The 15230-nt window shown below is 36.6% G+C and overlaps 1 protein-coding gene across 1 annotated transcript; it reads left to right on the top strand.

Annotated features, from left to right (window-relative positions):
* The first annotated feature begins 1917 nt into the window (after positions 1-1917).
* LOC145666194 (uncharacterized) lies at positions 1918-8397 on the top strand. Its single transcript, XM_081733265.1, has 2 exons — positions 1918-3313; positions 8342-8397. Exons 1-2 carry the CDS (start codon positions 1918-1920, stop codon positions 8395-8397), a joined length of 1452 nt encoding a protein of 483 aa, XP_081589391.1.
* Positions 8398-15230: the final 6833 nt, after the last annotated feature.

Here is a 15230-nt window from a genome sequence, read left to right as displayed (position 1 = left end):
GGGCAGGTCATGTAGGTAGAATGGAAGAAAGTAGAAACGGTTTGATAGTCTTGACTGGAAGACCAAATGGAAAACCATATAACGAAGACCAAATGGAAAACGACCATTAGGAAGACCTAGGCGCAGATGGGAGGACAATGTTAAGATGGACCTCGCAGAGATAGGAATACAAAGTAAAACCTGGCTCCAACTGGCTAAGGATAGAAGTCGGTGAAGAGCTTTTGTGAAAGCGGCATTGAACCTCCGGGTTCCATAGGCCATAGAGTTAGTTAGTTTAGTTAATAGGTAAGACTAGGACAGCAAAAACTGGGACATTCTATTGTAAAAAAGCAAGGACTAACATAAGTCTCCTTTGTGGAAAATGTGTGCTTCATATAACGAAATAACTACATTTCATGTAGTAGATGTATTTAGTATGTCCGAGTACAAGTTTAAAACAATTGTCAGGCAATAACTTCTGCATAATTAGACGACGTATATTAGTGTATGAATAATAATATATGTATAATAGTGTATGTTAGATAATTATGTACACGACACTATAACTGGGCATTAAGCTTGTTGTATTGTCCTTATGAAATGAATAAATTTTACTTAGCCGTGCCATGATCATTATTAAAATATTTCAATTAACATGATTTAAAAAAAAAATATTTACCTGCATAATCTGAATTCCTTGAATTTTGTTGATTTGTCCTCCCAACACCCCCTGTTGCGGCGCTCAGGGCGATCGCCCCGTTCGCCCAGCACACGCGACGGCCCTGTGTAAGATATTTCAGATTTGAACCTCCCATTCGGATCATTGGCCCGTCAACAGTGTTTCTCACTTGAATTAAGTTTTATTCATAGTGCAGTACAAGCTGTCCGAAAAATTCACGCATCGCTAAGTTAGAGGAACTACGTATTAATGAATCTGAGCGTGTTCCATCGTGCTGTACTCACATATCTAAGCATTTCCATGTTCTTCTTACGTCCACTGTACGGCCTATCTTTAACTCACCTTGAACAAGCGCGGTTTCTAGGGATGGGCACGAGTCGAGCTAAAACTCGACTCGACTCGAAATTCAAATCGAATTCGACTCGGGTTTCGAGTCGAGTCAAAGGTAATTTTCTCGAGTCGAGTTCCGAGCCAAGTCACTGCTTTAGAGGTCGAATTTCGAGTCGAGACGAGCTTGATAAATGGCTCGCTCCTTCAGCTCCTTCAGCCTCAACCATAGGTTGGTGGGCAACATGGAAATTTTAAAATTTTTCTTTCCTTTGGGAGAGCTGTTTTATTCTTTGATAAGGGAAAAATTAGGTGTCATAAAATCAAAACTTTCAAAAACAAAACATTTAAGATCATAATCTTTTTTTTTTTTTTTTTTTGTATGATGTACAGGACTTAGATTTTGTTTATTGGCCAAAATTAGGTACTTCAGATAGTTCATAAGAACTAGCACAGAAGAAAAGAAGGAGACACAATGGTTCAGATGTAGGGCGCTTATCTATGCTGTGGGGGATCCCTGGTTTTATCCTAGGCCATGTGGATTCGTGGTGGACTATATCGTGTCGTTAGTTCTCTTGGGGTTCTCCCGTTTCGTTCCACATTTTCATTCACTAATCATCTCATAAATATTAACCGTCTTTTAATAATGTGTCTTTTTTTTAGCCTACAAGCCATAACATGAACGTAAAATTAGATATTTTGTTTCATTTCATGTATGGATGAAAAGTTGCGATGAGAAACTGCCAAAATTGGACACGAAACTTCCTACGATAAAAATCGAGGTCGTCGGCCGTCTCGAAATCGGTTTAGTTATAAAGCCCTAATTCCTTTTGTATTACAGTAAACAGTGACCACTCATTTAAAATTGGACTTACTAATTGAGGCGTTGGATGACTAGGTGGCGTAACTCATTTTCTTAAAAAAGAGCCGTCATGCCCAGACCAAACATTAACAAAGCCGAATGGATCGCACTTAAAGCATTAAGAGAAGACGCAAGTATCACTATTCTACCAGCTGACAAAGGAAACATCACTGTAGTGCTTCCCACAGATGTCTATCAAGAGAAGATTTCACAGTTACTTCGAGATCCAGTATATACCACCTTGTCACGAGATCCAACATCTGCATTAGAAAGAAGAACAGTCTCACTACTAAAGAAGTCGGGACTGGACGAAGATACACGCAAACAACTTACACCACACAGCAGCATACCTCCAAGACTATATGGCTTACCAAAAATACATAAAGCAGAGATACCCCTGAGACCAATTGTCAGTGCAATAGGAAGCCCAACCTATTCTTTGGCCAAGTATCTTACAACATTACTCCAACCATACGTGGGCAAGTGTGAACACCATGTGAAAAATTCAACAGAGTTTGTAAAAAGCCTGAAGACGATGAAGATCTCTTCCAAAGATTTTATGGTTAGCTTCGACGTGGTATCATTGTTTACCAGAGTTCCGATTAATGATACACTACTGCTTCTTGGGAAACACTTCTGGCCTGAGATATTGGATCTCTTTCAACATGTTCTCACTTCAACCTTCTTCCTATACCGTGGTCAGTACTATGAGCAAACAGACGGCGTCGCCATGGGTTCTCCACTCTCACCTGCAGTAGCCAATTTTTATATGGAGCACTTTGAACATGAAGCACTGAAGAAAGCATCACTTGCACCCACACATTTCTATAGATATGTTGATGACACCTTCACCATCTGGCCACATGGACGCGACTCCTTACAGGAATTCCTGCAGCATCTCAACAGCCAGCATCCGAATATTAAATTCACGATGGAAGTTGAACAAGATGGACGTCTACCATTTCTTGACATCTTGATATACAGAAGACCGGATGACAGCCTAGGCCATAGGGTATACAGGAAACCAACACATACAGATTTATATCTGAACGCAAACAGTTTCCATCACAAAGCTCAACGGCTTGGAGTTCTCAATACTTTAACACATAGAGCATTCTCCATCTCCGACAAGGATAGTTTAACAGAGGAACTTAATCACCTTCGCAGCGCCATGCTACAGAATGGATACTCAATGCGAGATATAAATATGACCCTGAAAAGGACCAGAACGAAGGACACTGACAACAAGGACAAAAGTGCAGAAGAAACTGTGAATGAAGAACGGAAGAACACAATCTGCCTCCCATACACCGGGAACACTTCTGGAAATCTCAGCAGACTATTTGCCAGGTACAACATCAGAACAATACACAAACCTCCAGCAAAAATAAAAAACTTAATACGATCAACAAAAGACGACCTGGACCTCCGAACTCCTGGAGTTTACCGCATTCCATGTGAATGTGGTAAGTCATATATAGGACAAACAGGACGAACCATTGAAGCCAGATGCAAAGAACACAACAGTTACATCAGACTAAACCAACCAGAAAAATCCGGACTGGCTGAACATAGCATCAAACAGCAACATAAGATTTTGTTCACAGATGCCGAAATAATAGCAAAATGCTCAAGACTTTGGGACAGGAGGATAAAAGAAGCCGTTGCAATCACACAGGAAGAAACGAATTTTAACAGAGACACAGGATTCCAACTGAGTAAAACATGGACACCAATCATATCCCGCCATTTCAAGCACCAATCAGAAGCCGCCATTTCAACCACCAATCAGAAGAGTCCAATCATACATACATGAGTATATATATTCCATACACTCCATTGCACCATCATACTCGCCTGAAGATGAGGACGATGTCAGCCCTCGAAACGTCGCAAGATATAACAGTATTTACCTGGCTGCTAGCCCGAGAAGAACTGTTCACAATACGTCGCCAGGAAAGCTTCAATAGATACAATAGTAAAGTTGTAGTAGTAGTAGTAGTAGTAGTATCATTGATAATTATATTGTCTATGTAGGATACTTGAACCGAGTACTTGAAACTACACACGTGATTTAGCTCGATTTAGTTCGTTTCAACTCGACTCTACTCGAAACTCGACCCCGAATTCGAGTCGAGTTGGAGGAAATTTTTCGATCCAAGTTCTCGAGTCGAGCTCAAAGATGTTTGTTTCGAGTCAAGTTAAGTTTCAAAGAACACTCGCTCGTGCCCATCCCTACGTGTTTCTCCCAATAAACCAGAGTTGCTTTACAAGGTGGGTCCTTACCAAAGCGGTCTCTGAATGCAGTTATTCTTGTGTTATTGTTTATCCTGTATGTGTCCGTTCGTGCATTCACACACACATGCCACAAACCGCTCCACAACACACCAGATTATGGAACTGCATACTAGCTATGGCTTCACAACTAAAATTCTCCATCTGTCTTTGAACCCAGGAATACCAGGCAGAACTATCTGAAACTACGAAAGCAATGTTATCAATAGCACAGCTAAAAACCCTGACAATCATGAGGCTAACTCCCTACGGGCTTGTATCTCTGTGAAGAGCATGTTAAAATTTTTAACTGTACTCGAAGTTTCTGTGTTCATGTCCTTGTCATAGCGGATCAAGTAAGAAAGATAATAAAGTAACAAAGGTGACAACTGTCCCGGTTGGGACATTTTGTTAAAAAGAAACCAAATAGTAGTAGATCTCTTAACTCTAGTCTTTGGTTAAATCCCAGATCATGTAAGCTTATGGTGGACAGCATGATGTCCATAGGTTTCTTCGGTCTTTTCCACGTTTCACCACAAATTCTCATTCACCGATATTTTCATAATCATTCACGTCTCTTTTAGTCTACAGGTCATAAACATATTACGTAAAAAATTAAAATACTTCATTTCATGTAAGTGAGCATCAAAACAGATTGAAATTTCTCTGGATACAAATATTTGAGTGATTTAGTATTTCATAAGTTTAAAATCAAATTGAATCAGTGTTTCTTTCAGAAACAGTGTCCCGGGGTTTCACACTTAGTATTCAGAGAGGCACTACTGGCACTATTCTATTTATTATTATATTATAAATGTATTCTTCTGGGCTTCTCCGTGGAGCTCTCTCAGAGCTCCGGGGGGGGGGGGGGGGAAGGAGATGCCCTCCGAAAATGTGCCTGGAAGAAACATTGAATTTAATATACACTGCTAAAGACTGTAAAGAAAGATCACGTAATTTCGTGTATGGGAAATGTATTGCCAAAAAAGCACCGTTAGCCGTGAAGATATTAACGTATTGACTCCAGTAACGAAGCCGGCTGAGATGATCAGTCTAGCTGTCTCTTGGGAAAAAATACGATTAAGTTCCTCTGTTAAACTATCAAAAGAATTAGTTTTCGCTTAAGACTTATAGTGTGGAATAACGGACAGACGTACAGACGTACTATTACAATCTTACTACTGTGATCCTAATACTGAGTAATGAACATTTTGTGGTAAGGACAGTTACATATCCTTTAAGTATAGGCAACCAACATTTATTTGCAACTTTGTAGGTTGCATAGAAACTAGGCGACATTACAGATTTTTCAACTGGGTAAGAATAGCCAAATATAAAGTCACCGTTTCCATTATCGAACCTCGGGCGACATAATAGAACTAGATCAGTAGCTCTCAACCGATGTGTCGCGACACACTAGTTTGTCACGCTGTCCCCTAAGGTGTGTCACGAAATTTTAGATTTTAAAAATTAGGAAGAATTTAATAATAATTAGTTAAAATCGAGACAGATTGTACAAATCAACACATCCAGCAGTAGCAATAATATTCAGTGCTATATACAGTCATTATAAAAAGTAATTGGTTTCACTATTTAATATATATTATTATTTATACCAAAAGTACCAAACAAGTGTGTCGTGATGTACTGTAACGTGTGACATTAGTGAAAAAAGGTTGAGAACCATCGATCTAGCTTATTGCAAAAAAAAAAAAAAAAAAAAATCAAGAAATCTCATTTGTTCAAGAGTCGAACATACCTTATAAGGTTCACTATTGTGGTCGTAATAACAAAAAAGTCATGATTTTAGTGCAAAGTATTTTCGGACAGCTATCATTTAAAGCAAGTCATGAAAAGCACTCACAAAGCTACTACCATTCCTTGCATACTACTTACCATTGACAGAAAGGCTTTAATTCAATATACAATACGACATTGCATTTCTAATATCATTGATGTTTACAAATAGATCCGTTCTATATTTGATCTTCGCTAATACAGTTAATGCATATCAATGTTCTTTTTCTCTCTCTTTTTTTTTCTTTTCTACTTTCCTTTGCAGCTCTCGCATTGAATTTCATTACAGCTTAATGCACTCACCGAGTGTATATAGGACCGAGAGGTGCTCCTGTCTAAAAATTGCCCTCTTATATATATAAACCAGCCGAAATGGTGTACTAGAGATGCGGAAATATGACACTCTGCAAACGCATATTTGCATATTAGAAAAGAAGGTTAATAAAGTCCGCCTGCTCCAGAGTTCCTACATAAAACGTAGTAGTCTGGAAAGCGTTGACTAAAATACTTTTTTTTTGGGGGGGGGGGCAAGAGTTTTATTTTAAACATTAACCTTCATTACGTACTCAAAAAGTCTGGATACTTAAGTACTCTTCATACCTGAGATTTTTTTCTTTTAACTCTTCGCTTGAAAACCTAATAGGAGGGGAAAACGCTTCTATGCACCTATAAGTAAACTCACTGAATATTACTTGGGAGTAACTTTAAGCACTTAAACGGTATAAAATATTAATATAAATCAACGAACTAATAATCATAAACATTCTTCTTAAATATATCATCATTAAAGATAACAAAGTGCAGGGTGTTCTAAAAGGAATATCGGGGTTTTAACACTTCTTTGTATTTACTACATTTAACGTAAAATTATAAATACAGTAATACATCAAATTAAAGAACAATTCAAACAGTTTTTGCTACAAGTGTTCAATGTGAGCACCATAAGGTACACATCGAATCGATAGGCGAAAGAAGTCCATAAACTTTTCGCCGGGATATGACACAAAACAACTTAATGGGAGTCTCGTTGCAACTGCACCTTCTCGTGGGGATATGGATATTATGAGTGTTCACATTGACACTTAGGAGAAATGTTGATTCGTCACTGAAGACGACAAGATCCAGAAAAATCTTCATCGTCATGTGGCAACATTTCATTTGCTAAGTTGGTACATAAACTTTAGTCTGTAGGCTTTAGAGCTTGTAGCAACTGCAAATGATAAGGAAATGCTGTAAGCGTTTCCTTAAAATTCTTCACACAGACGGTAACTACAAATTCAGTCTTTGCAAAATGTAAAACACAAAAAGCTGTAAGTTCGCTAGTCATCATCTTTGCTACTAGCGCTTTCTAACAGCAGACAGAGGAAATAGTGCATGCACATGTGTACGTACAAAACTGTTTTAGTTGTCCTTTCATTATTTATACTTGTAAGTAAATTGTAATTAATACTACAAAGCCTCAAAACACAGATATTCATTTTGAAATACACTGTACTTAAACTGTACAGTGTACGTACAATTTTCTGTAAAATTACAGTTACGTGACAATTCTTTCGATCCGTTGTTCTTAAATTATAAGATTTAATGAAGTAAAGAATGTGTTTAACATTATATTAAATTCACTATTTGCTTCGCAAAGCCTCTGATCCACTCTACACTATATGTTAAAATTATGCATAATTAAAAGCTTCTAATGTTCAGTTGCACCAACCTAGGGTTTATCTGTGTGACGCGACCATACCGTAAGCTAAGGTAATCTAACCTAGTCTACTCTACCCTACATTTGACATAGAACTAACATAGCCTAACCTACTATAGCTTATCCTACATTTGAAAACAATGTCTAAGCATTGAGCTAACGTAAATTAACTTAACCTAAACCACTCTACACTACCCTACCGTACGCTATAATAATCTTCTATACTCTTCCTTACCCTACCATGCACTTGAGTGCAAGAATCGAACACTGGATTTAAAAGACAGTATTTGTATAAAGGTTAGAGTAGTTTGTAGCCAAAAATTATCTAACAAAAGGGAAATCTGCCCCTCAAACCCACCCTTGCTTGAAAACGTCGCTTGACAGGCGGGTAAAGAAGTATGATATGTTAGAACACGATGTTTATTTTATTTTATTTTATTTTTACATTTTGTTATCAATAGTCGGACCCCAGATACAATACATTATCCATATTGTATTGGTTTGATTTTGAGTTCAGAGTCTCTTTTCAGCAGCGAGGGTATATGACTTACAGCTTAACGTAGGGTCCAAGACACGTGAGCTCCCGCTGGGAATCCAACCCGGATCTCCCACTAACTATTCGTAAAACAAAACTGTGCGCTCCTATTTAATCTGAAAAACCAGAAATGCATCTTCCTTTTCAGTATTTGATACGGCACTTGTTCTTTTTCTTTCTTCTTTTAAGGATATGTTTGTATTTGTACACCAGCATTAGGACATATTTGCCTTCCCGAAGAGTGAACTTTGCCCGTTTGCTTTCCATATCTACGTAGTAATAAAAGTTCCCACATGCTACCCGAATCAGCTTTCGGTTGGTAAACGCACGTTTTTTTAGCCAATCAAATACAAAATATTGCATGACGTCATGTCTTAAACATCATAGCTTTATGCAACTTCTGATATTCGTGGATAACTTAACCCTGTCTCTAACTGTTGGTGCAATAATGAAAGGTTCTTATCCAAAGATAAAAGTAATCAAAGGATTATATTATCCGATCTTGATTCTCGATTAGTGCACCTGAGTATAATTATTAACATTAACAAATTTCTCTTTTTATTTATTTATTATCCACATCAACCAAAGCTATATTATTCAAGAACTTCTTATACAGCCAGGCGATAGCGAAGGTAGCAACATCTTTTAGCGTCAGGCAGTCAAGCGATAGTGAAGAAAGGAACATCTATTTGTATAAGAGTCCAGCAATATCGAAGGTAGTAACATCCATTAGCATCAGACAGTCAAGCGAAAGCGAAGGTAGCAACATCTATTAGTGTTAGACAGTCCAGTGATAAAGAAACTAGTAACATCTATTAGAATTAGGCAGACAAGCGATAGGGAAGGTAGTAATATCTATTAGCATCAGGCAGTCAAATGGTAGCGATGATTAACTAACTAACTAACTAACTCTATGGCCTATGGAACCCGGAGGTTCAGTGCCGCGTTCACAAAAGCTCTCCACTGACTTCTATTCTTAGCTAATTGGATCCAGTTTCTACTTTGTATTCCTATCTCTGCGAGATCCATCTTAATATTATCCTCCCATCTGCGCCTAGGTCTTCCTAATGGTCGTTTTCCTATGGGTCTACCAGTCAAGACTTTGAAAGCGTTTCTACTTTCTTCCATTCTAGCTACATAACCTGCCCACCTAAGCCTCCTAGACTTGACGACCCTAACAATGTTGGGTAAACCGTATAAACTATGTAGTTCGGTAGCAACATCTATTAGCACCAGACAGTCAGGCGAAACTGAAGGTAGCAATATCTATTAGCATCAGGCAGTCAAATGGTAGCGATGATAGTAACATCCATTAGCATCAGACAGTCAAGCGAAAGCGAAGGTAGCAACATCTATTAGTGTTAGACAGTCCAGTGATAAAGAAACCAGTAACATCTATTAGAATTAGGCAGACAAGCGATAGGGAAGGTAGTAATATCTATTAGCATCAGGCAGTCAAATGGTAGCGATGATAGCAACATCTATTAGCATCAGACAGTCAAGCGAAAGCGAAGGTAGCAACATCTATTAGTGTTAGACAGTCCAGTGATAAAGAAACTAGTAACATCTATTAGAATTAGGCAGAAAGCGATAGGGAAGGTAGCAATATCTATTAGCATCAGGCTGTCAAATGGTAGCGATGATAGCAACATCTATTAGCACCAGACAGTCAGGCGAAACTGAAGGTAGCAATATCTATTAGCATCAGGCAGTCAAATGGTAGCGATGATAGTAACATCCATTAGCATCAGACAGTCAAGCGAAAGCGAAGGTAGCAACATCTATTAGTGTTAGACAGTCCAGTGATAAAGAAACTAGTAACATCTATTAGAATTAGGCAGACAAGCGATAGGGAAGGTAGTAATATCTATTAGCACCAGGCACTCAAATGGTAGCGATGATAGCAACATCTATTAGCATCAGACAGTCAAGCGAAACTGAAGGTAGCAACATCTATTAGTATCAGATAGTCCAGCAATAGCGAATGTAGCAACATCTATTAGCGTGAGACAGTAGTGCAGATAGCGACGTCTTTCACATGACTATGTATTATTAATATTAGTGAAACGCAGGGACTGAGACGATTACTACAATATTTATTAGCAGGATAACAATAATTAATATAAAAAGGTAGTAATAATAATTGAGGTGTTGAATGGCAAATTGGCGTAACTCAGTTTTGAGACGTAGAGATGTTGTGAAATGTTTAGACTTTTATTAGAATCGATATAGAAAAAAGCGAACAAAATCATTTCTTTATGCTGCTATTTTTTTACCTATGGCCTGGTCTGTTAACTCTGAGATACAGAACGTTGCTATAAAACATATTATGGCGTCAATTTCATGGAAATGACATAATCTTTTTTTTTTTTTTTTTTTTTTACGAAAATGAGTTACGCTACTTTCTCATCCAACGCCTCAATTCGTAAGTTCAATTTTTAATGAGTGGTCACTGTTTACTGTAATACAAAGAGGAATTAGGGCTTTATAACTAAACCGATTTCGAGACGGCGACCTCGATTTTTATCGTAGGAAGTTTCGTGTCCAATTTTGGCAGTTTCTCATCGCAACTTTTCATCCATACATGAAATGAAACAAAATATCTAATTTTACGTTCATGTTATGGCTTGTAGGCTAAAAAAAAAAAAAAAAAAAAAAAAAAAAAAAAAAAAAAAAAAAAACACATAATTAAAGACGATTAATATTTATGAAATGATTAGTGAATGAAAATGTGAAACGAAACGGGAGAACCCCAAGAGAACTAACGACACGATATAGTCCACCATGAATCCACATGGCCTAGGATGAAACCAGGGATCCCCCACAGCATGGATAAGCGCCCTACATCTGAACCATCGTGTCTCCTTCTTTTCTTCTGTGCTAGTTCTTATGAACTATTTGAAGTACCTAATTTTGGCCAATAAACAAAATCTAAGTCCTGTACATCATACAAAAAAAAAAAAAAAAAAGAGGTTATAACACTAAATATTTCGTTTTTGAAAGTTTTGATTTTATGACACCTAATTTTTTCCTTATCAAAGAATAAAACAGCTCTCTCAAAGGAAAGAAAAATTTTAAAATTTCCATGTTGCCCACCAACCTATGGTTGAGGCAGGCCCGCAACCAGCTACAAAGGTTTGGAGGCCAAGAATATTTTTTGGGGGCCACGTCATTAAAAATTCTCTTGCACATATCTAAATTGTGTTTTTTTTTGTGTGTGTTGAGGTATGGAGGGGCCACGAAAAGTTTAGGGGGCCAGGCCCCTAGCTCCTCTCTAGTTGCGGGCCTGGGTTGAGGTGAAAGAGAAGAAGTATTAACTAAAATTCACGTAAACTAACACTTAAAAATTTTGCATTTATAGGTAAAATTTGTGAGTTCAAAGTGAAGAGCATTGTTTAAGGAACATCTTTGCGTAGGCTGTAAACGTGTACATTATCTATGAACACATATATAGAATTGGAAAGTGTAGTCCATTATTAAGCAATGGAATGCAGGCTAACACAGGTATTGGTGTCTTTTTCACATTTTCATTTTAACGACATATATGTTTGCAGGAATATTATTTATGGAAAATAAGTTTCTATGTATATTGTAATTCTGTACGAAGTTCGTGGCAAGGTGCCAAGAAAATGAGAAGCTTAGAATACTGGTAAAGTTTAACGAATTGAGCATAGCCCGCTCCCCCAGTGATTTTTAACGAATCATAGTGATTCTTACGATTCATACTAGTTCATAATGAATCGGAATCGCGTTATAAAGATTTAAAATATAAATCTTGCGGTAAGGAACCTTTAGTATAAGTAGCGGTAGTTAGTAGCAATAGTAGTAGCAGTAGTAGGAACGGGTTAGAAGCCCCGCAGGGGTTGGTTTGGTTGTTCTCGATATAAGTAGTAGTAGTAGTAGTAGTAGCAGTAGTAGGATTAGTAGTAATAGTAGTAGTAGTAATAATAGTAGTAGCAATAGTAGCAGTAGTAGTAGTAGTGACTTCCAATTCCGGTGACAAAGAACTGGGGGGAGCGGGCTATACACAAGCCAGTTTAACAATAGATTTTTTTTTTTTAATTTAGAGAGAAAACGTAACACTCTGCATATAAGATATATCTCTAAGGAACAAATTTCCAAAGGCAGTTGACAAAATAGTACGTAATATAGCTGTATTTCAAGTTTACAAGTGTAAGGTTACTACTCTAGAGTCATAACAAGTGCTATATGGTCATTAAAATAAAAGAGTGCATATGAAACAGACCTATATTAAATATTATTTTCCACTGACATAGTATTTCTGTACTGTGAACTGAAAATGTTTATTATATTTTACAAGTGTAGTGTTATTAGTATGATGCCATTACAAGTGCTATAGGAATTGGTATTACTGCAAAACTAATATTAATGACCTTGTACTTGCAACAAACAAGCAGTATCTTAACCTAGTCAACTACCCTATCCTACCCTAACATCTTAACTTAACCTACCCTACTCTACTCAACCCTACCACTCAATTCAATTTATTCTGTTACTAACCTAACCTAATTTACCCTACCTTACTCTACTCCATTCTACGCTAGTACATGTTGGTATACGTTTTGTATGAAAAATGACATACCATAGCATATGCATTTGTACGCCCATATTATCAATCTATACGCCTTTAAGTGGAAATGTCCCAGCAAAATTATCAGAAGTATACTTTATGTACGAATTTTGAATCATGTAAGGCCTGTTCTATCGACTCATCAACACGGTTTCTTATATAATAGGTCTATTTCGATAAACATATCAGTTATAACATATTATTGCAACACAGTTAAATGAAGATAGTCAAGTAGATGTCATTTATACGAATTTCCGAAGGCTTTTGATGCCTTTAATTACGATATTTTGCTACTTAAACTAGCATCTGTGAATTCTTCGAAGACAGCAATGCAACTGAGTGTCTTGTATCGCATTTGCATGACCGGAAACAATCAACTGCTTACAAATAATATGTTACTGTAAACTTCAACACACTGTCGGGAGTCCCTCAAGGATTACATTCAGGTTTTCTCTTGTTTTCTCTTCTGATTAATGGTATTCCTTTTATTAATAATTCTCAATTCCTTCTATTTGCTGCTGATCTCAAGTTATATACGAAAATCAGTTCTACTGATCTTCAGCGCGACTTTCAGAGGGTTCAAATGTAGTGTGATAAGAACAAATTAGCTTCAAATGTGTCCAAATGTAAACCAGTATCCTTCACAAGGGAAGAAAATCCTATTATCTTCGTGTGCAAATTAAATGAAACTGCTTTATCTAAACCAAATACCTTTCGTAAATACCTAGCCGTTATTTTTGATAGTAGACTAACCTTCACTCAGTACATTGATTCAATTGCAATAGTACATATAACAATCTAGACCATCTTTTATAAAATAAGTCAGTATTTCTGCAAAGAACCAACATTCATAAAGTTATATTTCTCATGTATTAGGTCAAAATTAAAATATTGTCGTACTGTTTGATTACCATATACTACTAAACATTCTGAAGCAATAGAAAACATATAATTTAAATTCTTAGAAATGCTTGCATATACGAAACTGGTTTTAACCCCAAATTATCAAGATTTATCGAGTAAATTATCGAGATTTATTAATCGATCTTAATTTTCAACCATTTAAAAACAGAAGACAGGAAGTTGATTTGATATTTTTAAATAATTAAACTGTAAAATTGATTATCCAAAATTAGTGTCAGAAATGTTTTTGCACCAGCACCAGATAAAACTAGAATAGCAAATACGGAAACATTCTAGTTTAAGAAGGCAAGAACAAATGAGAATAAATATTTTACTTAAGTCTCCTCTGTGAAGAATGTGTGCCTCATATAACGAATCAGTTTCATATAGTTGACATTCAATATACAAGTTCAAAACAAATATCAAACTCCTTCCCACTTAAACGAACACACATTTTTGATAGTTATGTACACGACAGTATAATTAGGCATTAAGTTCAGTTGTTCTTATGAAATAAATAAATAAGATAACATTGCAGAACGCCTTAGTGAATGATTAAAAGTTAAAAAAAAAAGGACTTTTATTAAATGACAACTATTGTAAAACTGTCCGAACATTCTAATTTTTCAACATTCTAAAAGTTATAGTTGGCATCCTGCATTTTACCTTTTCCAGGCAGGGTATTGTTATATCGCCCATTTGAAATATTCAGAAGGAACATAAGAAGATAATTAGCGAAAGAATTGTAATTTTTCAACAATTATTTCGAGTGTTGTTCTTAAATTTAACCTGGACGGGTCTGGGTGAGATAATTACTGGAAAAATTTCAGTTTTTGAATAATTATTTCTGGTGGTTCCTATAATCTTTAACGTATCCAGTGGAGTATTGTGCATGAGCTAATAAGAGAGATGAATGTTGAGGGTTATAAGACAGCACTTTCAGCAAGAAATATGAGTTTAACTGTTGTTTGATACGTATTCTTAATCTGTAACTTAAAATTAGTGTTTATGATTACTGATTTATTCGTTTATTTTTGTCTACAGCCAGTTGTGTATTTGCGATTTTGTTTCGAGGGGAGGCTTTGCTAACTTTCGAGGAGGCTCTGCCTGGAAATGTGAAAATCCTGCAAGATATTTCATTTACTTTACTATAGTAAGTAAGATTTCGTGGGGGGCTTAAGCCCTGAATTCCTCCCTTAAATACGCCTCTGTCTACAGCCATCAACAGAGGCATATATATTTTTTTAACGCACTACCTTAGCTAATTGTTTCACGGTCACAAGAATGTGGGTGAGGGTAGATTTACTTCGAAGTTGCACTACGCGAGTGTGACGTAATGTCACGTGGTATATTATTATGAGGTCAATGTGGAACAAAACGAACCCTGACCCCTTCTGTCGCTGACGCGCGCTCAGCTATGTTTCCTAACGTTAAAAAAAATCACTTTTTATGCATTATATATTACGTACAAAGCCAAGTGAGTATTATATTTTATCTTATTTTAATGATAAAAGTGTTATTAAAATTTAAAAATAAATAAATAAATAAATCTTTGCGCTGGGTTTGAAGCCAAGCTAAAAGCGA

Source organism: Thermobia domestica, chromosome 12 (assembly GCF_964235325.1).
Source record: "Thermobia domestica chromosome 12, izTheDome1.hap1.1, whole genome shotgun sequence".
In the NCBI taxonomy this organism is placed as follows: Eukaryota; Metazoa; Arthropoda; class Insecta; order Zygentoma; family Lepismatidae; genus Thermobia; species Thermobia domestica.
This window is presented reverse-complemented; position numbering and strand designations above follow the sequence as displayed.

What these genes read in the sequence shown, in the direction of transcription:
- LOC145666194 (XM_081733265.1), top strand. Translation starts at nt 1,918, where the DNA reads ATGCCCAGACCAAACATTAACAAAGCCGAATGGATCGCACTTAAAGCA. An exon ending in CCGCATTCCATGTGAATGTG is followed by an intron (nt 3,314 to 8,341) that starts GTAAGTCATATA and finishes TCTTCTTTTAAG; the next exon opens with GATATGTTTGTATTTGTACA.